Raw genomic sequence first — 27,698 nt, 5'->3', positions numbered from 1 at the left:
CTTGGTTGCAGGTTTTTCTCCTTCATCACTTTAAATATGTCCTGCCAGTCCCTTCTGACTTGCAGAGTTTCTGCTGAAAGATCAGCTGTTAGCCATCTGGGAATTCCCTTGTGTGTTATTTGTTGTTTTTCCCTTGCTGCTTTTAATATATTTTCTTTTTATTTAATTTTTGACAGTTTGATTAATATGTGTCTCGGCATATTTCTCCTTGGATTTATCCTGTATGGGACTCTCTGTGCTTCCTGGATTTGATTAACTATTTCCTTTCCCATATTAGGGAAGTTTTCAACTATAATCTCTTCAAATATTTTCTCAGTCCCTTTCTTTATCTCTTCTTCTTCTGGAACCCCTATAATTCAAATGTTGGTGCGTTTAATGTTGTCCCAGAGGTCTCTGAGACTGTCCTCAGTTCTTTTCATTCTTTTTTCTTTATTCGCTCTGCAGTAGTTATTTCCACTATTTTATCTTCCAGGTCACTTATCCGTTCTTCTGCCTCAGTTATTCTGCTATTAATCCCTTCTAGAGTGTTTTTAATTTCATTTATTGTGTTATTCATCGTTGTTTCTTTCATCTTTAATTCTTCTAGGTACTTGTTAAATGTTTCTTGCATTGTGTCTATTCTATTTCCAAGATTTTGGATCATCTTTACTATCATTATTCTGAATTCTTTTTCAGGTAGACTGCCTATTTCCTCTTCATTTGTTAGGTCTGATGGGTTTTTATCTTGCTCCTTCATCTGCTGTGTGTTTCTCTGTCTTCTCATTTTGATTATCTTACTGTGTTTGGGGTCTCCTTTTTTCAGGCTGTTAGTTCGTAGTTCCCGTTGTTTTTGGTGTCTGTCCCCAGTGGCTAATGTTGCTTCAGTGGGTTGTGTAGGCTTCCTGGTGGAGAGGACTAGTGCCTGTGTTCTGGTGGATGAGGCTGGATCTTGTCTTTCTGGTCGGCAGGTCCACATCTGGTGGTGTGTTTGGGGTGTCTGTGGACTTATTATGATTTTAGGCAGCCTCTCTGCTAATGGGTGGGGTTGTGTTCCTCTCTTGCTAGTTGTTTGGCATAGGGTGTCCAGCACTGTAGCTTGCTGGTCGTTGAGTGAAGCTGGGTGCTGGTGTTGAGATGGAGAGCTCTGGGAGGTTTTCGCCATTTGATATTACGTGGAGCTGGGAGGTCTCTTGTGGACCAGTGTCCTGAAGTTGGCTCTCCCACCTCAGAGGCATAGCACTGACTCCTGGCTGCAGCACCAAGAGCCTTTCATCCACACGGCTCAGAATAAAAGGGAGAAAAAGTAGAAAGAAAGAATTAGTAGAAGTAGAAAGAAAGAAAGAAAGAAGGAAATAAAGAAAGAAAGAAAGAAAAGAAAGAAAGAAAGAAAAGAGGCAGGGAGGGAGGGAGGGAGAGAGGGAGGAAGGAAATATGGAGGGAAGGAAGGAAAAAAAAGAAATAAAGAAGATAAAGTAAAATAAAGTAAGATAAAATATAATAAAGTTATTAAAATAAAAAATAATTATTAAGAGAAAAAATAAAACGGATGGATAGAACCCTCGGAGAAATGGTGGAAGCAAAGCTATACAGACAAAATCTCACACAGAAGCATACACATACACACTCACAAAAAGAGGAAAAGGGGAAAAATTATAAATCTTGCTCTCAAAGTCCACCTCCTCAGTTTGGGATGATTCCTTGTCTATTCATGTATTCCACAGATGCAGGGTACCTCAAGTTGATTGTGGAGATTTACTCCGCTGCTTCTGAGGCTGCTGGGAGAGACTTCCCTTTCTCTTCTTTGTTCTCACAGCTCCCAGGGGCTCAGCTTTGGATTTGGCCCCGCCTCTGCGTGTAGGTCACCGGAGGGCGTCTCTTCTTCACTCAGAGAGGACGGGGTTAAAGGAGCCGCTGAGTCGGGGGCTCTGGCTCACTCAGGCCGGGGGTAGGGAGGGGTAAAGATGCAGGGCGGGCCTGCGGCGGCAGAGGCCAACATGACATTGCACCAGCCTGAGGTGCGCCGTGCGTTCTCCCGGGGAAGTTGTTCCTGGATCCTGGGACCCTGGCAGTGGCGGGCTGCACAGGCTCCCCGAAAAGGGGGTGTGGATAGTAACCTGTGCTCGCACACAGGCTTCTTCTTGGCGGCAGCAGCAGCCTTAGCGTCTCATGTCTGTCTCTGGGGTCTGCGCTTTTAGCCACAGCTCACACCCGTCTCTGGAGCTCCTTAAAGCAGCATTCTTAATCCCCTCTCCTCACGCACCAGGAAACAAAGGGGGAAGAAAAAGTCTCTTGCCTCTTCAGCAGGTCCAGACTTTTCTCCGGACTCCCTCCCGTCTAGCCATGGCGCACTAGCCCTCTTCAGGCTGTGTTCATGCCGCCAACCCCAGTCCTCTCCCTGCGCTCCGACCGAAGCCTGAGCCTCAGCTCTCAGCCCCGCCCACCCCGGCAGGGGAGCAGACAAGCCTCTCGGGCTGGTGAGTGCCTGTCTGCACCGATCCTCTGTGCAGGAATCTCTCTGCTTTGCCCCCCACAACCCTGTTGCTGTGCTCTCCTCCACGGCTCTGAAGCTTTCCCCTTCCACCACCTGCAGTCTCCGCCCGTGAAGGGGCTTCCTAGTGTGTGGAAACCTCTCCTCCTTCACAGCTCCCTCCCACTGGTGCAGGTCCCGTCCCTATCCTTTTGTCTCTGTTTATTCTTTTTTCTTTTGCCCTACCCAGATACGTGGGGGGTTTCTTGCCTTTTGGGAGGTCTGAGGCCTTCTGCCAGCGTTCAGTAGGTGTTCTGTAGGATTTGTTCCACGTGTAGATATATTTCTGGTGTATCTGTATCTGTAGGTATTTTTTGATTTCCTCTTTGATTTTTTCAGTGATCTCTTGGTTATTTAGTAACATATTGTTTAGCATCCATGTGTTTGTGTTTTTTACGTTTTTTTTTCCCTGTAATTCATTTCTAATGTCATAGCGTTGTGGTGAGAAAAGATGCTTGATATGATTTCAATTTTCTTAAATTTACTGAGGCTTGATTTGTGACCCAAGATGTGATCTATCTGGAGAATGTTCCATGCACACTTGAGAAGAAAGTGTAATCTGCTTTTGGATGGAATCTGCTTTTTGGATGGAATGCCCTATAAATATCAAATAAATCTATCTGATCTATTGTGTCATTTAAAGCTTCTGTTTCCTTATTTATTTTCATTTTGGATGATCTGTCCATTGGTGTAAGTGAGGTGTTAAAGTCCCCCACTATTATTGTGTTACTGTTGATTTCCTCTTTTATAGCTGTTAGCAGTTGCCTTATGTATTGAGGTGCTCCTATGTTGGGTGCATGTATATTTATAATTGTTATATCTTCTTCTTGGATTGATCACTTGATCATTATATAGTGTCCTTCCTTGTCTCTTGTAACATTTTTTATTTTAAAGTCTGTTTTATCTGATATGAGTATAGCTACTCCAGCTTTCTTTTGATTTCCATTTTCATGGAATATCTTTTTCCATCTCCTCACTTTCAATCTGTATGTGACCCTAGGTCTGAAGTGGGTCTCTTGTAGACAGCATATATATGGTTCTTGTTTTTGTATCCATTCATCGAGCCTGTGTCTTTTTGTTGGAGCATTTAATCCATTCACGTTTAAGGTAATTATCGATATGTATGTTCCTGTGACCATTTTCTTAATTGTTTTGGGTTTGTTTTTGTAGGTCCTTTTCTTCTCTTGTGTTTCCCACTTAGAGAAGTTCCTTTAGCATTTGTTGTAGAGCTGGTTTTGTGGTGCTGAATTCTCTCAGCTTATGCTTCTCTGTAAAGCTTTTGATTTCTCCATCGAATGTGAATGAGATCCTTGCTGGGTAGAGTAATCTTAGTTGTAGGTTCTTCCCATTCATCACTTTAAGTATATCATGCCACTCCCTTCTGGCTTGTAGAATTTCTGCTGAGAAATCAGCTGTTAACCTTATGAGAGTTCCCTTGTATGTTATTTGTCATTTTTCCCTTGCTACTTTCCATAATTTTTCTTTGTCTTTAATTTTTGCCAATTTGATTACTATGTGTCTCGGCATGTTTCTCCTTGGGTTTATCCTATATGGGACTCTGGACTTCCTGGACTTGGGTGGCTATTTCCTTTCCCAAGTTAGGGATGTTTTTAAGTATAATCTCTTCAAATATTTTCTCTGTTCCTTTCACTCTCTCTTCTCCTTCTGGGGCCCCTATAATGCAAATGTTGTTGTGTTTGGTGTTGTCCCCGAGGTTTCTTAGGCTGTCTTCATTTCTTTTCATTCTTTTTTCTTTATTCTCTTCCTCAGCAGTGAATTCCACCATTCTGTCTTCCAGGTCCTTTATCCGTTCTTCTGCCTCAGTTATTCTGCTATTGATTCCTTCCAGTGTAGTTTTCATTTCAGTTATTGTATTGTTCATCTCTGTTTGTTTATTCTTTAATTCTTCTAGATCTTTGTTAAACATTTCTTGCATCTTCTTGATCTTTGCCTCCATTCTTTTTCTGAGGTCCTGGATCATCTTCACTATCATTATTCTGAATCATTTTTCTGGAAGGTTGCCTATCTCCACTTCATTTAGTTGTTTTTCTAGGGTTTTTTCTTTTTCCTTCATCTGGTACATAGCCCTCTGTCTTTTCATCTTGTCTATCTTTCTGTGAATGTGGTTTTTGTTCTACAGGCTGCAGGATTGTAGTTCTTCTTCTTCTCTCAGTGATTCTGAATCTGCTCATTTTTCTTTAAAATTTAGAACCAAATCAATAGTATAATGGGATATAAATTGGAATCCTCATCATTAAATTATATTTATGAAGTTTGCTTTATGTGCACTTTGCCATACTGGCCATTGTGGGAAGCAATTAAAGAGTTGCTTAAAAACTAAAAGAGTCAAGACTGATGCAGACAAACAAACAGATATAGAAATTGAGAGCAATAGGGCAACTAAATGATGCTATTGTAAGAGCCTATTCCAGAATGGCTTTAGTCAATAAGCTAAATGGTTTAAGTCTTTCTAAGAACCCCACTCCTATTTCTAATAGGGTTATTACCTTCATAAAATGTCTATGTCAGCTGCAGGATCTCACTGCCTTCATTTCCCCACCAGCCCTGGTGATGGACACTCTTTCCCTATGAGGTGTATGAATGAGTCGCAGAACCCATTGCTAGCAAATGAAGAGCCCTGGGAAGAAAATGAGGATGACAACCGAGGTAAGTAGGGTGAGAAGGAAGTCTTTTCTCCACTCAGCAGGCTAATAAAGACTATGTTAACACAACGAATGTAGTGTAATGAGAAAATAGTGTACAGAAAGATTATATAAGCATGTCAACCTCATAAGTGCCCTTTGGATGGAGAAGGGCAAGTATGGCCAGATTTGTTTAGCAAATGTAGGTGGCTTAGGTAGGATTAGATGACAGCTTGGAAGGTTCCTTATCAGCTTTGTGATACTATAATTTATAACCAGTCAGATAAATCAGGAAACATAATAAACAGTGTTGTGCATGTTTGTAAACAATCCTGCCAGTTGTCACTTGGAGTGCTTTTCTTGAATTGATTCAATCAGTGGGTAACAGCTCACCTTTCTCTACCCTGGTTCATGCACACTGGCTAAATTTTCTTTAAAATCTCATTCCCATTCTGCTTTAGAATGGTCTAGTACATGAAAAAATAAATGATAGTATATAGGGGCAAGGCTACACATCCACATAGTATACTTTTCTAAAAGGCAGCCCTCAAAGGAAAAATAAGGAATTAGAACTTTGCCCTCCACCTTTCTCCCACCAGATTATTGAGTCATCTTGAGATTTTTATGAAGAGCTAAAAGTTAAGTTCTCATGTCCTGTAACCCCATTGCCACCTATTCTTTGTCTCCATGCTTACTTCTGTGCCTCTAACATTTGTTTATGTTGTTAATAGCAGACTGGTCCCAATAATACAGTAGCTGACAGAAATTTTGAGTGAGAACTTGTAGTAGTTATTACAGACTGTACCTGGGATGAACGCAGCTGAATAAGGACATGGAAAGGCATTGAGGTGGGGAGCAGAGGTGGGAAACAAGCCTTTCTAAATGTTTCCCCAGTTAGGTGATCTAGTCCCAGCTTCTCTACCTGGAAGTCCAGTTTTAGAGTAAGGCATTGTTACTACGACTAAGGAAGACAAAACAGTCCAAAATCTATAGTTAGAAAAGGAAGGAGTTCTTACCCAGCCCAAAGAACTTATAACACAAGCAGCTCCTTTACCTCACCCTTCTGACTCTTTATTGAAAAACTGATGGTATTTTGACCTACCATCCTTCAGCTATCAGACTTTTACTTACCGTGGTTACAAGTGATAAGAACTTTTATTTTGGTGTTAAGAAATCCAAACTCTAATAGAAATCATAGACTTCTAGGGTCTTAACATGGTTTGAAATATCTCCCCAATGGAAAAAACTATTCATATCTGAGCCTTGTTTTGGCAAGTGGAAAACTTTAATTATAGATGCAGTACCGCATTATAAAGAGGTTATTTTCTTGAAGTAGTTTTCAGTGCCAGACTTTTTAAAAATTAGTCAGTCATAAAAAATAGGTACACCATTTTATAGTTTACAAAGGACTTTCATATACTGTTTTTCATATCCTTTGTCTCACAGCTGTCAGGTTAAGTAGGCATTATTATTAATACCATTCCCATTTTATAACTGAGGAGACTAAGATTTGGAGATGTGAGATAACTTTTTCAAGACCACATAGCAAGAAAGAGGCAGAACTTGGACTTAAAGTAAGGCATCCTGATTCCAAATACTGGATTCTTTCCAGTATAATGTTATATCTGTCCTTTGGACAAATACACATGAGACACAGTGCTGTGACTGCATGCCATCTTACTATATAATTCATTCAACTGCTGCTTACATAAATGGTAAGTCCCAGAGTATAAGCCACCTATAGCTTTAGCAAGAACACTGTACCATCGCAAATAAGTGAGGTGTTTTAAAAGTCCATTGAAAGAGATTCACAACCCTCCTTTATCAGCCATTACAGTATCTAACAAATTTAAATATTGGAAAACTCTCCTTTTTCTCTAACACACGTTCTCATGCTGTACTATTTGTCTGATTCTGTGTTATCCTCACTTACCCAAAATTTCTGTGCAAAACTGGTTATATACAAGTAGTCCTTGCACTTTTGACAACTTAGATTCCTGGGAAAGTTACTATAAGTTAAAATTTCGTGTATTGAACTTAATTTCTTTAAGGAATAATATTAGGGTTTCAGTCCTAGCCCCAAATATAATATTTAGTTTACTATAAATTATGTACTTGTACATTATATAATGCAAAGCATTCTAAAATGTATATAAATTGGTAAAATAGGGAAAAAGTGTAACCTGTTTCAAAAATATGTAATATCATAATCAAGAACTATATACAGTCTTTATCTTCTTTAAAATCCCCACCTTAATTTATTTTTTATTACTTTGCATTTTATTTATTTATTTATCTATTTTAATTTATTTTAATAGTAGTATAGTTGATTTATAATGTTGTGTTATTTTCCAGTGTACAACAAAGTGATTTAGGTATGCATACATATAAATCTATTTTTTTCATTCTTTTTCCTTATAGGTTATTACAAAATATTGAGTATAGCTCCCTGTTCTATACAGTAGGTAGGTCCCTGCCTTATTTTAGTACAGCAACATATGAGGTAAAGGAACACCTTTATGAAGTCAAGAGATTTAAAGAGACTTCTCTGATGAGATTAATGTACACATACATAGAAAAAATGTGCAAATCAAAAGTGACAGATTGATGTATAATTCTGAGGAGATTTTCTTTGGCTTTTATGACTTTTTATTAACTTTAACAATAGGAAGAATTCATGAATATACAAATCATTAAAAGTTGTAAAACATATATAGAATAAAATCCCTTTTGACTACTGTTGGCAATTCTGACCCTTTCATCACTTATTACCATAATTTTTCTTCATCATTTTTGGTATGTTCTTCTTTTTTTAATTTAATTTTTATTTTATGTTGGAGTATAGTTGATTTACAGTGTTATTTTAGTTTCAGGTATACAGTAAAATGATTCATTTATACATATATATATCCATTCTTTTTCAAATTCTTTTCCTGTATAGGTTATTACAGAATATTGAGTAGACTTCCCTGTGCTGTATACTAGGTCCTCATTGATTATCTATTTTATGTATTGTAGTGGGTATATTTTAATCCCAAACTCCTAATTTATCCCTCCCCCTACCCCAACCTTTCCCCTTTGGTAACCAAAAGTTTGTTTTCGAAGTCTGTGAGTCCGTTTCCATTTTGTAAATAAGTTCATTTGTATCCTTTTTTTAGTTTCCCAAAATAAATGATATCATATGATATTTGTCTTTCTCTGTCTGACTTACTTCACTGAGTATAAGCATCTCTAGGTCCATCAATGTTGCTGTAAACAGCATTATTTCATTCTTTTTTATGGCTGAATAATATTCCACTGTATATATGTACTTCTTTATCCGTTCATCTGTCGATGGACATTTAGGTTGCTTCCATGTCTTGGCTATTGTAAATAGTGTTGCTATGAACATTGGGGTACATATATCTTTTCAAAGTATGCCTCTCTCTGGATATATGCCCTGGAGTGGGATTGCTGGATCATATGGTATTTCTATTTTTAGTTTTCTAAGGAACCTCCATACTGTTCTTTATAGTGGTTGCACCAATTTATATTCCCACCAACAGTGTAGGAGAGTTCCCTTTTCTCCACACCCTCTCCAGCACTTATTGTTTGTAGACTTTTTGAGGATGGCCAGTCTGACCAGTGTGAAGTGAGACCTCAATGTAATTTTGATTTGCATTTCTCTAGTACTTACTAATGTTGAGCATTTTTTCATGTGCTTTTTGGCCACCTGTATGTCTTCGTTGGAGAAATGTCTATTTAGATCTTCTGCCCAGTTTTTAATTGGGTTGTTTGTTTTTTCGATATTGAGCTGCACGTGCTGTTTGTATATTTTGGAGATTAACCCATTGTCAGTCACTTTATTTGCAAATATTTTCTCCCATTCTGTGGGTTCTCTGTTCATTTTGTTTATGGCTTCCTTTGCTTTGCAAAAGCTTTTAAGTTTAATTGCTCCCATTTGTTTATGTTTGTTTTTATTTTAGTAATCTAGGAGGTGGATACAAAAAGATATTACTGAGATTTATGTCAAAGAGTGTTCTGCCTATGTTTTCCTCTAAGAGTTTAATAATATCCAGGCTTACATTTAGGTCTTTAATCCATTTTGAGTTTATTTTTGTGTATGGTGTTAGAGAATGTTCTAACTTCGTTCTTTTACATGTAGCTGTCCAGTTTTCCCAGCACCACTTATTGAAGAGACTTTTTCTCCATTGTATATTCTTGCCTCCTTTGTCATGGATTAATTGACCATAGGTGCTTGGGTTTATTTCTGGGCTTTCTATCCTGTTTCATTGATCTATATTTCTATTTAATGCCAGTACCATACTCTTCTGATGAGTGTAGCTTTGTAGTATAGTCTGAAGTCAAGGAGCCTGATTCCTCCAGGTCTGTTTTTCTTTCTCAAGATTATTTGGCTATTCAGGGTCTTTTGTGTCTCCATACAAATTTTAAAATTACTTGTGCTACTTATGTGAAAAACACCGTTGGTAATTTGACAGAGATTGCATTGAATCTGTAGATTGCCTTGGGTAGTATAGTCATTTTGACAATATTGATTCTTCCAATCCAAGAACATGAAATATCTTTCCATCTGTTTGTGTCTTCTTCGATTTTTTTCATCAGCATCTTAGAGTTTTCAGAGTACAGGTCTTTTGCCTCCTTAGGTAGGTTTATTCCTAGGTATTTTATTCTTTTTGATGTGTTGGTAAATGGGATTGTTTCCTTAATTTCTCTTTCTGATCTTTCAATGTCAGTGTATAGACATGCAACAGATTTCTGTGTATTAATTTTGGATCCTGCAACTTTACCAACTTTATTGATTAGCTCTAGTAGTTTTCTGGTAGTGCATTTAGGATTTTCTATTTACAGTATCATGTCATCTGCAAAGAGTGACAGTTTTACTTCTTCATTTCCAGTTTGGATTCCTTTTATTTCTTTTTCTTCTCTGATTGCCATGGCTAGGACTTCCAATACTATGTTGAATACAAGTGGCAAGGGTGGATATCCTTATCTTGTTTCTCATTTTAGAGGAAATGCTTTCAGCTTTTCACCATTGAGTATGATGTTAGCTGTGGCTTTGTCATGTATGGTCTTTAGTATGTTGAAGTAAGTTCCCTCTATGCCCACTTTCTCGAGAATTTTTATCATAAATGGGTGTTACATTTTGTCAAAAGCTTTTTCTGCATCTATTGAGATGATCATGTGGTTTTTAGTTTTCAACTTGTTGGTGTTGTGTATCACACTGATTGATTTGTGGATACTGAAAAATCCTTGCATCCCTGCAATAAATCCCACTTGATCATGGTGTACGATCCTTTTAATGTGTTGTTGGATTTGGTTTGCTAGTATTTTGTTGAGGATTTTTGCATCTATGTTCATCAGTGATATTGGCCTGTAATTTTCTTTTTTGTGGTTTCTTTGTCTGGTTTCGGTATCAGAGTGATGGTGACCTCATAGAATGCATTTTGGAGTGTTCCTTCATCTGCAGTATTTTGGGAATAGTTTGAGAAGGATAGGTGTTAACTCTTCTCTAAATGTTTGATAGAATTTGCCTGTGTAGCCATCTGGTCCTGGACTTTTGTTTTGTGGAATTTTTTAAATCATAGTTCCCATTTCAGTACTTGTGATTGGTTTGTTCATATTTTCTATTTTTTCTTGGTTCAGTCTTGGAGGGTTGTTCCTTTCTAAGAATTTGTCCATTTCTTCTAGGTTTTCCATTCTATTGGCATAGAGTTGCTTCTAATAGTCTCCTATGATCCTTTGTATTTCTGCAGTGTCAGTGAGTAACTTCTCCTTTTTCATTTCTAATTTTATCGATTTGAGCCCTCTTCCTTTTTTTCTTGATGAGTCTGGCTAAAGGTTTATCAATTTTGTTTATCTTTTCAAAGAACCAGCTTTTAGTTTCAGCAATCTTTTCTATTGTTTTCTTCGTCTCTATTTCATTTATTTCTGCTCTGATCTTTATGATTTCTTTCTGTCTACTCACTTTGGGTTTTCTTTGTTCTTCCTTCTCTAGTTACTTTAGGTGTAGCATTAGGTTGTTTATTTGAGATTTGTCTTGTCTCCTGAGGTAAGATTGTATTGCTATAAACTTCCCTCTTAGAACTGATTTTGCTGCATCCCATAGGTTTTGTGGGGTTTTTGTTTGTTTTGTGGTTTTTGTTTGTTTGTTTGTTGGCTGCACCATACGGCATGCAGGATCTTAATTCCATGACCGGGGATCAAACCCATGCCCCCTGCAGTGGAAGCACGGAGTTTTAACCACTTGATCACCAGAGAAGTCCCTGTGTCCCATAGGTTTTGGATCATCATGTTTTCATTTTCATTTGTCTCTAGGTATTTTTTGATTTCCTCTTTGCTTTCTTCAGTGATCCATTGGTTGTTTAGTCTCCACGTGTTTGTGTTTTTTAAAGTTTTTTCCTTGTAGTTGATTTCTATTCTCATAAAGTTGTGGTCAGGAAAGATGCCTGGTATGATTTCAATTGTCTTAAATTTATTGATGCTTGCTTTGTGGCCCAGCATGTGATCTATCCTGGAGAATGTTCTATGTGCACTTAAGAATGTGTATTCTGCTGCTTTTGGATGGAATGCTCTTTAAATATCCATTAGGTCCATGTGGTCTAATGTGTCATTTAATGGCTGTGTTTCCTTATTGATTTCCTGTCTGGGTGATCTGTTCATTGATCTAAGTGGGGTGTTAAAGTCCCTCACTATTATTGTGTTACTGTTGGTTTCTCCTTTTATGGCTGCTAGAATTTGCCTTATATATTGAGGTACTCCTATGTTGGGTGAATATATATTTACAATTGCTGCATCTTCTTCTTGGATTGATCACTTGACCATTATGTAGTGTCCTTTTTTGTCTTTTGTAACAGTCCTTATTTTAAAGTCTATTTTGTCTGATATGAGTATCGCTACTCCAGCTTTCTTTTGATTTCCATTTGCATGGAATACCTTTTTCCATCCCCTCTCTTTCAGTCTGTATGTTTCCCTGGACCTGAAATGGATCTCTTTTAGACAGCCTATATACAGGTCTTGCTTTTGTGTCCTTTCAGCCAGTCTCTGTCTTTTGGTTGAAGCATTTAATCCATTTACACTGAAGGTAATTATTAATATGTATATTCTTATTGCCATTTTGTTAATTGTTTTGGATTTGTTTTTGTAGGTCTTTTTCTTCCCTTCGTCTTTTGTTCTCTTGTGATTTGATGACTATCCATCAACTATTCCATCAACTATCCATGAGTATTCCATCAGCCTGGTTTGAGAATCCAGTGGGGAGTTCCAGGTCAGGATCAAGTCCTAGGGTACACAATAATTATGCACAGCCTATTCCAGTTACTCTATACCAATGTATTAACTATGACAAGAATGATATTTTAAAAGAATCCAGGAGAAAAGAACCAAGCTTTCCTTAACTCACCAAAATTTCTTTCTAGCTGTAGCTAATGAGACTGAAAACCAACTCTTTAAATTTGATAATTTTAATATTCCAGGTGAGATATTTTTTTCAAGTTAAAAAATCTTCATATGAAAAACAAAATTTGCTTGAATTTGCTAATACAACTTTCCAGTGTTAATGATAACCAGGGGTTGGAAGAATTAAACTCCTTGTCAAATGCTGGACACTTATCCCGGAAAATATTGACCTCAGACTCTAGCATATTATATGCTTTATATATAGCATAATTTCCTACTCCTTTGGGCAAAACTTTTTTTGTATGAGATCATTAGTAACTGCTCAAGGTAGAAGGTTTCTGATTTATTTATTTTCAGTCTGGTAGTTTCTGCTGCTGTGATAAATAACCCATTATGAAAAAGAACAGAAGAAATAAGCTAGTATAATTTGAGAGCAAATTAAGTGTATGACATTGAATCCATAAGGAACATTATGCATTTTTGTGTCTGAACTCAAGTGTCTTGCATTTATTTGGGAAGATAAGACACATACATGAAAAGTTGTCTTACAAAACACAATACAGGGTATGTTATTGACCAAATAAATAGAACCATAAAATTTGTCCTATAGGAATTCAAAGGAGAAAGTGGTTCTTTTAGGCTGGGCTAGTCAGGAAAGGCTTTATAGAGGAGAGAGAATTTGGGCCTTAAAGATGACATGGGATTTGGATTTGTGGCAAGGAATGAAACAGCAAAAGTTAAAAGGAAAATCACAGGTTATAATGCATGAGACCCCAAGCTAAGTGAGGAGGATATGAAGAAGAAAGTAGCCTAACTCCAACAAAGAGTTTGAATGGTAGTGGATTGAACGGGAACTACTTGAAGTCATAGACCTCATCACCTTCATTTCAGTACTATCTTCAACCCTTGCAAAATAGGGTTGCATATAGATGATGATTGTTAGCTTAATGCCACAGGTGAATTAGTGTTAGATTGAATAGGACCTTAGGTACAAGACTAAGGACTCTTCTGTGGATAATGGGGAACTACTGATGGTTTTTAAGCAGGGGCTTGTTATGAGGATAATGTTGGTTTAGGAAGATGATGAGGTGATACTCTACTAAAGCACACTTCCATTCTATGCCAGAGATTGCTCTAAATGCTGTACCTTCTGAAAGCATTGGTAAGAGACCTTCTCTTCATCAGAACTCAGACTCTCTAAGGATATCCTATATATAAGAACTCTGGTTCTAAGATGAGACCTTACACATCAAGAGCTTTATTGTTTAGAATCATCTCTGGGTGATATTCTGTGCAATCACCTCCCAATCAGAGACAGCCACTGAATCTTGCTTGAAGAGAAAATTACCTTATCACTTAATTCTTTGGGCCTAACCAGGCCTCTATGATTATGCCTGAGGAACTTTAAGATACTACCACAGGACTTAGGCAAGGTCATAAGTTAAATTCATGCTTCCTACCTTAAAGAATATACCCCTTCAAAGGCACCAAAGTGCCCTTACTTATTCCTATGCATAGTGGCAATAGGTAGGGCTAAATTGGAAGAGTCCTTAGTCTCAGTCAATTCTTTTTTTTTTTTTTAGGTAAGAATTAGATTTAGATTAGAGAGATACACACTCAATAGACAGAGTGTGAGGAAGGCAAGAAGCACCGAAATATGGGGTGATTAGTTTTTATGGGCTGGGTAATTTCATAGGCTAATAAGTGGGAGGTTTATTCCAACTATTTCAGGGAGGGGGTGGGGATTTCCAGGAATTGGGCCACCGCCCACTTTTTGGCCTTTTCAGGTCAGCCTTGGAACTGTCATGGAACCTGTGAGTGTGTCATTTAACACGCTAATGTATTACAGTGAGCATGTAATAAGGCTCAAGGTCTACTGGAAGTTGAACCTTCTACAATCTTGGACCTAGTTGTTTCTAACTAGTTTTTGTTGTGTCCTCAACAGCTATGTCATTCTTTTAAAGGTTGTGCCCTGCCCCCTTCCCTCCTGTTACATTCCCCCTTCAGAGATTTTACTCCCATATTCTTATGGGAAGCTTAGGGGCAATGGTCTGTCTTCTGTAACTGCTTCAAGGCTGAGCAGATGCCTTGACCCTGCCTGTCAGGGAGTAAAAGTCTCTGGATGCCTGATATAGGGGCCCCAGGGGCCAGATGCCTCCTTGTTTTAAGTTGATATGGGCTGGAATCCTCTCATAGCCATCATCTTGTTGTGGAACTATTGTAACTGCTTCCATAGCCTTCCTATGAATCTTCTTGAAGATGAAGCACTTTTGCAACAGCATCAAAGTACAAAAATAACTATCTATAAATGACAAAAGACTTAAAAGGCATGGTTAAACATCTGATTGCAGTGTAATTGATAAAGAAGCTTGGTTACAATAACCAGAATTATGACTGATTACATTTAATTTAACATACCAAATAATCCTAGTTAAATATTTCTCTCTGAGATGCCTCAGGGGCCTGCTAAAGCATCCCAAAGTTAGCTGGAAGTCAAAAGAACTTTAATTAAAATTCGATGTTTGGGAAGTTTGCCAAAATGTTTCAAAACACTTAGTCAAATAAGATCATAGGTCACTGTGAGATAATACTTATTCTTTTACAAAAGTTACAAGAGATCTCAAAAGCAAATACAGATCACTTAAAGGCAAAGAAACTCACACAATCTGTTATCAAAAGTAACATTCCAAGAATACTTAGAACAAAGTATTAACAGAGAGAGAAACCAATTCCAAGTCTTGCCTCAGCTTACTCCCAACAAAATCCATTTACCCAACTAAATTCAATCCAATCTTAGAAAATTCTGATCATGCACAACTCTTTTCTCAGTGTTCCTTTCCCATTCCTCACACATCTTTTACTGAAAACACACATCTTACTTTCCTTAAAAGTTTTTTTTCACATTGAGTCACTTACTTTCCTTGCTGACAAATTTGCAACAGATATAAGGTCTTATTTGACCTCTAGTAAACCTAGGTACAACAGAAGTACTATACTTAACATTGATGATTCTAAAGACATCAAACCAACAAGCTTAAGCCACCTTTAATACCAGCTATCTGATTAGTACTGAATATTTCTCAGATGACATGAAACAGAAATTCATTCTAGCCAGATTCTTTTACATTTCTGAGTATTTATATAAGTGCTTAATTTCCTTTAAGTCAGTTAAATAGAGCTCTTTTACAAATTAATTTTGGCAATACCATACATCTACAACACACGCATAGATACATATGAACACACAAACAAACACAGAGACCTCATAGTTCTCATTCCAAAATTTCAGCCCTGGATCAGGTAAAACAATGTAAAACCCATCAGTTACAAGAGGTTGGATTCAAATTGGGCTTCTGGCAGATGGAAAAGGCAGATGGAACAAATCAAGGTCACCTGTCTAGATGGCTAAATCCTTTTTAGTAATGTTTATGGAGAAGACACTTAAGATTTTTATTTGTCCTTGATAAGTCAAGTTCCAAATTCTCTAGCCCTTTTCCCAAAATTTGCATTTTAAAAAATGGCAGAGATAAGGGTTTCCCTGAGAAGACCAGATAGAACATTTGCATCTCAAAGGCATGAAAAAGGCAGGCAAATTCCTTCTAGGATGATTTTGTTCCCTTAAGTCCAGACAATTTTTTTTTCTTTCCCTCAAAGAATTGGGTAGCTACCTCAATGTTATCAAAGAACTGGCACACCCATTCACCTATGTTGGAATGTTTTATTTTCCCCCATTTGCCTTAGGGGAGAAGGGTTCCCCCCAAAATCCTATCAGCTATGGTCAGTTTAGTCTGACTGGTGGTCTCCCATTTTGGTTCAGGTATTAATAATCACCAGCTGGATATCTTTGACCAAGTCTGGGACCCTGATATTTCACACTCCAGGGTCTAGTAAGGCTTCTATTTCAGCTCCAGATTTAGTCTGTTCCTTTCCACTTTCTGTTAGAATCATTTGGTGATGAGAGTGGTTCCCTTGCCCCTCAAGAAACAGAGTGGCCCCTAACTTAGTTTATAAGTCTCTTCCCATTAAGGGGATGGGACAATCAGGCACAAACAGAAAGGAATGTAGAAACAGCTGGCATTGATGTTGCACAAAAGGGGTTCCTGGAAAGTGTGCCCCTTCCACTTCCCTGACACCTCACTGCATATTCCTTATGATTGCTAAGGCTTCCAACTCTTTCGGTTAAGATTGAAAAGGTTGCACCAGTATCTATAAGAAATTCTGTCGAGTGGCCTGCCACATCAATGACCCCCTGAGGCTCAACACTAGTTATGAGATGTTATCTCTAGACGTGATGCCGAAATCTCAGCCTCTATACACTGGTGCCAAATGGAATCTCAGAAACAGAGTTTTGGGTGAAGAAGAAGAATAGCTTTATTGCTTTGCCAGGCAAAGGGGGACACAGTAGACTCCTGCCCTTGAAAATTATGTGTCCCAACCTGGGAGGACTTGATGAAGAGTTTTATAGCAATAGTTAAGGGCGAGGTTGCTGACAAGATTAGGGTGTGTACAGAGCCTGTCCTTTAATCTCATCTCAGGTAATCTTGATGGGCTTCTCTGGTTCCTTTAGTCTGGCCTTAATTGGCCTTCTCTGGTATGGAGAATGCTGACATCTTCCATTTATTGGTTTTTAATTCTATAAAAGGGCTTAAAGATATTGTTATGTGTATCCCTTGAGGTGGAACCAGGACCCTGACCCAAGGCTACACTATTGTTTCTTGGCTGTTCCTCCCTTGACTCTGCATCCCTTCCCTTCCCAGATTAGCAACTGTTCATGAATCTTAGGGAAGGTCATGGAGGCTGAACAGAAAGGCTCTCTGTGCCCAGGAGCCCCTACAGGGTCCTGCTCGGTTTCAGGCAGAGCAGCTTTTGGCCTTGGGCCCCTTCAGTCTTCTGATTGCAAAACCATCAATGGCCAAGGGGTCCCCATTGTTGTCTGGCATCTGGGGCATTCCCTTCTCCAATATCCTGGCTGTTTGCAAACGGCACATTGATTTTGATCCTCCTTCCAGTACCCCTTTTTTCTACACAGGGTACACTGGTCCTGTCTGGGTACCCGTGGGACTAATGATCCACCAGGGCCAGATTGGCCCAGGAAAGTTGGCTTCCCCTTTGGTGGTCTCTGAGGGGACAAAGCCACTGCCATCTTTTGAGCCTTTTGCATAATTATCTGGGTGCATTTAACCTTTTCAGCCACATCCCTATTATTGAAAACCAAATAAGCCAATAGGAGCAAATCATTCATTGGAGTCTGAGGACCAGCAGTTGCTTTCTGAATTTTCCGCCTGACATCTGGGGCAGACTGGGCTATGAAATTCATAGCCGAAAGGTCCTGTCCCTTAGGGGAGGAGGGACCCATGTTCATATATTTCCTAAAAACTTCCACTAGTCTCCCTTGGAAGATGGCAGGATTTTCATCCTGTCCCTATTGGACCTCTTTCACCTTTTCATAATTAACAGGTTTTACTGTAAATTTCTTCATACCATCTATCAAACAGACCCCGTCTATCCCTATCAATAGAATTCCATTGTGGGTATACCTCAGGGACAGCATCATTCCCCACCCGGTGTACTGCATGGCCCTGTAGGGTAGGTCAGTTAAAATGTCCTCTGTGTCCTTCCTAGAGTTATCCCTCCAAGCTATGCATGCCTTAAATTCCTTTTGTGTTTTATTGCCTAAATACAAGGCCATGAAAATTTGGACATATGATACCTCATCCCATTTTAAATTTCCTAACTCATATTGTCGCCAAACCTGATTACATAGCCTAATAAGTTTTTTCTCTTTTAATTCCTGTTGTCTGAATCTTTCCCAATCCCGGAGTATATGGTCCAGAGGGGTATCAGTCAGGATTGATGCAGCCTGACCCATTTCAGACCCAAGCCTGAGGTAATGTCTTTAACTCTTGTGGTATCCAAAAGTTCTGCTCTCATGTCAAAATCCACCATGCAATTTGGTCAAGATTGGCACTTATGATTTTAGATGCTACCCCTTCCAAGGTAGTCTCCCAACCAGGTGTTAATGCCTGAAAATTTGCCATAAAGGAATGGTACAGAAGATGTCCCCCATAGTGTCGATGATGAGCAGGAGTTGGCCTAGCTGTACGTCGGGAATAAAGGATCAGCACTTGTAAGGGTTGGAGGGAGGGGAGAGAAAGAAATAAAAAGAGAGAGGGAGAGAGAGAGAGAGAGAGAGGAAGGAAGGAAGGAAAGAAGAAAGAAGGGAGAGAGGGAAATAAAGGGAACAGGAATAAACATAGAATGTAGGAGAAAAACCTCAGAGTCAAGGAGAAGAGTACAGATTATCGAATCCTGCAGCAACAATTTTGTCCTGGACCTGCGTTAGGCATATGGGGTTGACTGGCCCATCAGAAATGAGTAGACGTTGGTGGAGCACCCTCCCCAGTACACCTGGCTCCTGGCGTCCCACAGGCCCATTTAGGACCAAGACCTGACTCTCAACATTTTCCTACCTTATCACTGTCCCTTCGTGACTTGCCAGCTGAAACCGCACACTTCAGATTGGGATTTGAACCCACTGACTGGGACTCAAACCCAGCCAAAACCCGGATTGGGACTTGAACCCACTGTCTTTTGAGATCGCACATCTGGCCTCAGGACTTGCTGTAATTCAGGTTCTTTATGTCTCAGCACAGAAGGAATTCAGCGAGAGGCAAAGTGATAGGAAAGAAGTAGATTTATTGAGAGAGATACACACTCCATAGACAGAGTGTGGGCCATCTCAGAAGGCGAGAGGCAGTCTCAGTCAATTCTTTATCAGTGTTCTATATAGGAATTCAAGATACATTGGCCTATACTAACATCTTACCAACCTGATATTCCTATGAGTCATATACTTATGATTACACATTTGGGATGATTAAGTGTGTGGCTCTTTTCCAAAAGGCTGTTTTCTCTCATTCCTACATATAGAAGACAGTACTACTCTGGGGGAGGATGTCTGGCTGGTTGACCAAGAACATATAGGAAAAAGAGAAGGGAAAGGGAGAAACTAACATTTATTAAATTTATTTGGGGAGATAAGACACATGTATGAAAAGTTGATTGACAAAACACAATACAGGATATGATGTTGACCAAATGAGTAGAACTATAAAGTTTGTGCTATAGGAACTTAAAGGAAAGTGATTTCTGTAGGCTGGGCTCATCAGGAAAGGCTTTACAGAGAGGGTAGAATTTGAATGTTAAAGATTAGATAGCATATGGATTGGTGGCAAGGAATGAAGAGGCAGAAGGTACAAGGAAAGTCAAAAATAATCAGGAGACCTCAAGCTAAGTGATGAAGAAAGTAACCTGGCTCCATAAAAGAGTTTGAATGGTAAGGGACTGGATAGGAACTCCTTGAAGTTAAAGACTTCATAACCTTCATTTCATGTTTTCTGCATCCCTAGCAAAGTAAAGTTACATATAGATGATTGTTTGAATCCAAGGGTACAACTAACATTTGTTGAATGACTATTATATGCCAGGTGATTTACAGGCACTGTCACATTTAAGAGTCATAATCACTTTTTAAGTTGTAAATATTAAATTACCCCCATTTTACAGATGAGTAAACTGAAGCACAGAGAATCCCAAAGTCACACAGCCGGTCAGTGACAGAATCTGGCTCCAAAATCCAAACCCTTAACCACTGTACCACCCAGTGTCTCTCCTTTGATCCTACTTACTTTTCAATTTGTAGACTTTTTTAAGGTCCATTTAAAAGAAAACTTCTCAGTTCCTGTGCCTCTTTCATCAGAAATAGAATGATGGAAAAACATGGATAATACTCTGGCATGGGGATCATTTCCCAGCTCTGCCACTGGGCTCAATGTATGACTTTTGGAAAGTCCCTTCTCTTCTCTGGAGCTCAGTTTCAATTCCATGATCTCTAAGCTATCTTCAGCTTTAAGGTGTGATGTTCTATGATCACATTTGATAATGAGGAGTCAGGAATCAAGCTGAATAATCACAACTTTATATCTTTCACCAAATGGCTCTTTTCCTTTTTTGGAAGATATTGATATATTTTAGCATCCACTGTAAGCTTATATTTATTAATATACTCTCCGTATCCTGGAACCAAATTTCTTTCTTCAACTATCCTCTCTAGGTACACCAGTTGCTCCCTCTTATAACCTCCACCTAGCATTTTGACCACCAAGCTATAAACAACCTATTCTCACACTTGTCATTTGCCTTTACTCAAGAATAAGAATCCTAGGTCTCAACACTGAAAGCATAAAACATAATATACTGAGTTAGGGAGGGGCTACTCTTTTGAGCACCTAGGCATTTTTCAAGAGACTTGTTCCTCCTGTTTCTAGATAAGAAGGGAATGGCCATGCCCTCAGCTCCTGGAAAACTTAACTTATGCAGTAATATCATGGATATTCATTTTACTGCTTTACCTGCATTGTCCAACCCTGAGCCCTAAATTGGTTCATGTCCCTGAAATATTCCAGGTCTGCAATCAATCAGTTCAATTCAGAAAGTATTTCCTGAAGGTATGCCTCAGACAAGGCACTGTGGAGGGATATAAAGATAAATAAAACATGGCCTCTGCCCTCAAGGAATTTGCAGTTGTACGGAAGGATAGGAAAAGCACACAAGTCTAACACAAGATTTAATGTGCTCATTGCTATAAAAGTGATGTTAGCAATTACATACCTAGGTAAGCTTAGCCCTGTGCTAAGTACTGTGTGGTACACATGGTAAGTGTGTGATTGTCAGTGATGCTTAAACAATATCGATATCAATATCAGTATATCAATAAAGAAGATAAGTGTATGGGCTATAGTGGTGAAAGTTTTGAGGAAGAAATAGGACTTCAGCTAGATGTTATTAGGATGGGTAACATCTGGGTAGATGCTAGGAAGAAAGAAATGGCATTCTATGTAAGAAGTGTGACTTGAATGTGGTAAGAACACTAAGAAGGCCATCCATTCCTATGTACTGGGTGGGCATTGTGGGTTGTGAGCAGTAATATTAGAGAAGTAAGATGGCCACATGGTAGAGGGTTTTGTAGTTTTACTACAGGAGGGAATAGATATTAATTTTATGATCTTGAGGGATGTTAATATAATGAAAGATAAATTTTAGAAAAGTTACTCAGGTAGTAGCATGCAGGATATATTGAAATGTGCAGAGACAGGAACCAGAAAAAGCAATAAGTAGTTGAGCATGTGTCACAGTGGCTTCCAGAGGGGTGTGACACTAGAAATGGAGAAGGATTAAAGCCAGGAGACATTTTAAATAACTGGAAACAGTCCCAGTGACTAGAGAGATCTGGGAGTCATTCATATAGAGATGGTGTTTAAACCCATGAATGGTGTAGGAGATAATCAAGAGAGAGAATAAAGCTAGGAAAAGGAGATAAAATATAAAATTTGGCATCACCTAAGCAATGTTGACATGCATTCATGTGGACAAGGAAATGAATGGAAAAGAGAAAGTCAGAGGGTAAAAGATAAAACCTAAAGACACTCATAATTCAGGAAAGAGCATTACAAAAATACTGTGAATGAGAGAGTATTGCCCTATTTTACAGGTGAAAAAGTTGAAGCTGGGGAGGTAAAGTCACTTATGTAAGGCAATAAAGCAGTCATAACTCAACCTAAGTTCTTCAAGATTCCACATTATGTCCATTTCCGTATTCTTTCCAATCTCTGAGAACCAATGGCTACAAAGAAGTGTACATATACTGTTATGGTCACTTCTCATAGTATCAAAGGTTTATGTAGGTATATAGGATTTTAAAGGAAGGGAGGAGAGCTAGGAGGATGAGACAGGAAGAGAAACAGAGCTGAGCCAGCATACACTAAGACTAAAATGACATCATTCTTGGTTCAAGTAAACATTTATTGAATAATGGTAAAAATCACTACAGCATAGGCAATAAGAGCAGGTAGGGGTGGTGAAAGCAGTGTAGGTGCAGATGGTAGAAGGAGAAAGTAAATTGTTTTCCTAAGTTCTGCATTTGTTTTCTGTTATGCAGAGCCTGATTTTTTTTAAGTATCTGCATTCTTTCAATTTAGTCCTCACCTGGCGATGACTCTACCTTTGCCATTTTAGCTTAATCTCCTCTGGGAGTGAAACTATGAAGGAAGTTGATAATCGAGTTTTTCAGCTCAAGTTTCAATGTCTGCAAGACTGATTTTAATTTAAATAATTGCTAGGGGGAATTGTTCTGTGCCAAATAGAAGTGTGGATTGCAATGGTAAAGAGTAAAAGAAACCCATTCAGCAGAATACTAAAAGCCAATTTCTGAAAAGGTGCACTACCAAACCATACCTACAAAGTTCTGAAACAGCCAACCGTCAGGAGGAAACAACAAGGCAAATAGTGCGTTGAAGTTCCAGAATTGTCTTTTACACTTATCAATTGCTTTCTTGATAGAAATGTATAGGTAAGATGAGATGTATGCTCAAGCACTTGCTCCCTCTTTTTCTCTTTTGAGGTGTTTGACAAACATAAGTAATTCTCTGTATATCCTTCACTGAAGAGCTGGGCCAATACAACTGCTTTTTGTTCAGACTTAAGGGCAAGAATACCCTGGGCCCAGGATTCCAAAGAAGACAGAATGTTGTGCCCACTATGATTCCAAAGACAGACATTCTAAGAGCCACTTTTTACTTTTCCACTCTTCCTGGGAGAAAGCAAACTTGTCTCTGGAGTGTGCCTGGTTAACTCAGTGGCATGAGAAGTTGCCAGCCTGCTGTGGCAAGGGTAACCCACCCTGGCTGGCCTCTATCTTCTAGCATCCAGACCTCACACTTATGGGAGCACTCCGAACAGCACATCAATTTCATAAAGGAGAATGTACTAAGCAGAAACTATAAGGGACAACCACTGTCAACTTTTTTTTATCTCAAAGTGCCAAGTATATTATTATGCAAGGAATATAAAGAAAGTGATTATCTGTACATTAAGCAAGCTGATTCAGAGTGTACTTTGCTCCTCAAAAGGCTGGGTGTTGAAAACAAGAACATTTGTACCGTAAATGATGTTGCTTGTTGATTCCAAAGCCTCTTATTTTCTGGATACTTCATTCCTTTTTAGAAACACACCAACACCTGAAGTACTATAACAGCTATCTCAATTATGTCCAGTGGAATAACAAGACAGGGTAATTTTGTGAGTAGCAAGACCCAAAACATTCTATTAAAAACAAATGAAGTTGAGCTGTGATCACAGCTATTTAAGTCAAATACCAGCCACTATTATAGATCAGATAATGCTGACAAATAAAATAATCTTAATTCATAGTACAGCAGGCTGACAGCTCTTGAAATGTGAATGCTTGGACTGGTTACAAATGCTTCATTATATAGCACATCAGTCTTTAGATATTTGTGGATGTCCACTGCCTCCAGGGATTGACCGAGAAACAAACATGCCAATAAAGGGATACCCACCCATACAAGAGAAAGGGACATTTGTTTATTTCACTTTTCAACCTTACAGATTATCCAGAAGGATCATCATCTCTTGCTGTGGAAACGGAAACGTAGCAGTTTTCACATTTCCTGCATCTCTCAAACAGGTCAGTATTCTGAGGGAGACACATAGAGTACCACCTGGACTGCTAAGAGGCAGTCTTGGGGAGCAGAACTGGAAAAGGAGTAAGTTATCACCCTGGCAAACAAGATGTTGAATTCTTCCCTCTTGTATTATTCACGTAAGCAGAAGTTCTATACATAATTTCCCTGTGTATTGTACTGAAAAAGACTCCCTTACTCCCTGTAAACTCACACTATTCACTTTGGCTAAAAGACCCCAGGGTATCCAGAACAGCCATACATCTCATTTCGGTTATTTACTTTCATACTATGAATTATAAACCTTGTCCTAGTGAATTTCAGGTCTCTGAAATGAAAAAGATTACAAATAGGTTCTTTTTGCCTGACTCCATTATGTCAGTTAATAACCTACTCTTACCCACTCACAGGCAAAAAGCACCATCCCTACACTCCAACTCTCCCGAAATGCTACTAATTTGTCCATCAGTGGCAGGCAGCCTTACACATGGGATTCTCTTTGGCCTGGTGAAAAGCTAAAAAGCCTTCTCTTTGAAACATTGACAGGTAAATAAACCCAATGTAATTCAGTATTAAAAGGAAAACTTTAGTAATAAAAATACCATGGAGCTTGAAGCTCTGATCTGATAAGCCTTCCAATTCTATTCCCATGAAAAAGCTGGCAATTATTCAGAAGCCTATCAATCTATGGGCTCTCAGGTCTTCACTTCTTTACCTTACAGAACCCTGCTGTGCACCAGTATAGGTACTATATAAAACCTTCTATATGACAGTCACTTTGCTATGTACTTTACATATGTTATCTCATTTAATCCTCACATCAACTCTGTCAGGTGAATGTTACTATTCCCATTTTACTTATGAGAAAACTGAAGTCCAGAGAAGTTAAACCACCTATCTAGCTAGTAAGTGGATAACCTAAGATTGCAACACAGATCTGTCTGACCTCAGATCATGCCCTTTCCAATATGGCACTACATTTAAAAACCTGACTTGGGATATTTACTACACCTTCACTTATAATCAAAGGTTTAAAACAGGGAAGAATTGGGCTTCCCTGGTAGTGCAGTGGTTGAGAGTCCGCCTACCGATGCACGGGACACGGGTTCGTGCCCCAGTCCGGGAAGATCCCACATGCATGGAGCGGCTGGGCCCGTGAGCCATGGCCGCTGAGCCTGCGCGTCCAGAGCCTGTGCTCTGCAACGGGAGAGGCCACAACAGTGAGAGGCCCGCGTACCGCAAAAAAAAAAAAAAAAGAGGGAAGAATTAAATCTGTCTTCTTATCCAAAGCCCTGATAAAATGTGTGACACTTGTATGGTACTAGAACCTAGATTTCAGATATCCATGGTGCTTATCTCTCTCATTTTCTTATTTTAGCATTTTACTATGGGTATTCTTTGACATGCCAACAGAAGTTAAAGGGGAAAAAGTTACCTGGTGAAATAAATTTAGGAAACCCTGTATCAAAATTAGAGAGTTATCTTTAGCATAGGAATTATGCAAATAAGTTTTGTGACTCTCCAAGAGGGGGGTATAGTAGCCCTCTGAACTTATTTGGCTGAACTTATTTTCTTGTGTGCAGATCATGGAACTTTGTCTTTAGTGCAGTACTTCTCAACACTTAAAATATGCTAAGGAATTTTGTGAATCCCCTAAAGTGGAATAAGTTTTTTCCAAACTTATATGACCATGTAACCCTTTTTTTCAGAATATCTTGGGTAAATATTAAGCCATAAAAAAAAATATATATATATATATATATTAGATTTCATTTTATTTAACATCTTTATTGGAGAATAATTGCTTTACATTGTTGTGTTAGTTTCTGCTGTATAACAAAGTGAATCAGCTATATGTACACATATATCCCCATATCCCCTCCCTCTGGCATCTCCCTCCCACCCACCATATCCCACCCATCTAGGTGGTTACAAAGCACCGAGCTGATCTCCCTCTGTTATGGGGCTGCTTCCCACTACCTATCTATTTTACATTTGGTAGTGTATATATGTCCATGCCACTCTCTCACTTCGTCCCAGCTTACCCTTCCCCCTCCCTGTGTCCTCAAGTCCATTCTCTACGTCTGTGTCTTTATTCCTGTCCTGCTGCTAGGTTCTTCAGAACCTTTTTTTTTTTTTTAGATTCCATATATATGTGTTAGCATACGGTATTTGTTTTTCTCTTTCTGACTTACTGCACTCTGTATGACAGACTCTAGGTCCATCCACCTCACTACAAATAACTCAATTTCGTTTCTTTTAATGGCTGAGTAATACTCCATTGTATATATGTGCCACATCTACTTCATCCATTCACCTGTTGATGGACACTTAGGTTGCTTCCATGTCCTGGCTATTGTAAATAGAGCTGCAATGAACATTGTGGTACATGACTCTTTTTGAATTATGGTTTTCTCAGGGTATATGCCCAATCCAAAAATGGGCAGAAGACCTAAATAGACATTTCTCCAAAGAAGATACACAGATTGCCAACAAACACATGAAAGGATGCTCAACATCACTAATCATTAGAGAAATGCAAATCAAAACTACAATGAGGTATCACCTCCCACCAGTTAGAATGGGCATCATCAGAAAATCTACAAACAACAAATGCTTCAGAGGGTGTGGAGAAAAGGGAACCCTCTTGCACTGTTGGTGGGAATGAAAATTGATACGACTCCTGTGGAGAACAGTATCGAGGTTCCTTAAAAAACTAAAAATAGAACTATCATGTGACCCAGCATAAAATATATTTTTGATATGATTTCCTAGGTAAGCAAAATTGCCTTTAAGTAGTGCTTTTCCCAGGGCACTCTGTTCAAGTAAATTAGCCGATTAATTTTGTGGGAATGACAGGGTCATGTTCTAATAATAATAGAAAAGTATTTGGGAACACAGGAGGGAAGAATGGGGCAATCATTTCAATGTTTAACAATATGAATAATTTTTTAATGTACATAATTACTACAGTAATGTTTGTAAAAGCCCCAAACAGAAAACAACTTGAATGTCTATCAACATGAGAATGGTTGAATAAGTTATGTATGTCTATAGCCTGGCTAAATGGATACAAAAACAAGACCCAAATATATGCTGTATGGGTCTCTAGGTCTGAAGAGACCCACTTCAGACCTAGGGACACGTACAGACTGAAAGTGAGGGGCTGGAAACAGATATTCCATGCAAATGCAAATCAAAAGAAAGCTGGGGTAGAGCTTCCATGGTGGCGCAGTGGTTGAGAGTCTGCCTGCCGATGCAGGGGACACGGGTTTATGCCCCGGTTCAGGAAGATCCCACATGCCACAGAGCGGCTAGGCCCGTGAACCATGGCCACTGAGCCTGCGCGTCCGGAGCCTGTGCTCTGAAACGGGAGAGGCCACAAGAGTGAGAGGCCCATGTACCACAAAAAAAAAAAAAAGAAAGCTGGGGTAGCAATTCTCACATCAGACAAAATAGACTTTAAAATAAAGACTATTACAAGAGACAAAGAAGGACACTACATAATGATAAAGGAATCTATCCAAGAAGAAGATATAACAATTATAAATATTTATGCACCCAGCATAGGAGCACCTCAATACATAAGGCAAATGCTAACAACCATAAAAGGGG

General features: G+C 38.9%; 1 protein-coding gene across 1 annotated transcript in view; it reads left to right on the top strand.

Annotated features, from left to right (window-relative positions):
• ZDHHC15 (zDHHC palmitoyltransferase 15) overlaps positions 1–27,698 on the top strand; it is a 135,010-nt gene that overhangs the window by 86,716 nt on the left and 20,596 nt on the right. Inside the window, exons 10-11 of the mRNA XM_027095592.1 lie at positions 5,070–5,173; positions 24,010–24,088. Coding sequence (XP_026951393.1) covers positions 5,070–5,173; positions 24,010–24,056 — 151 coding nt within the window. The 3' untranslated portion in view covers positions 24,057–24,088. The remainder of the gene's footprint in view (positions 1–5,069; positions 5,174–24,009; positions 24,089–27,698) is intronic.

This window comes from Aethalodelphis obliquidens, unplaced genomic scaffold, assembly GCF_003676395.1.
Source record: "Aethalodelphis obliquidens isolate GAN/ISIS:26980383/991018 unplaced genomic scaffold, ASM367639v1 scaffold92, whole genome shotgun sequence".
Classification (NCBI taxonomy): domain Eukaryota; kingdom Metazoa; phylum Chordata; class Mammalia; order Artiodactyla; family Delphinidae; genus Aethalodelphis; species Aethalodelphis obliquidens.
This window is presented reverse-complemented; position numbering and strand designations above follow the sequence as displayed.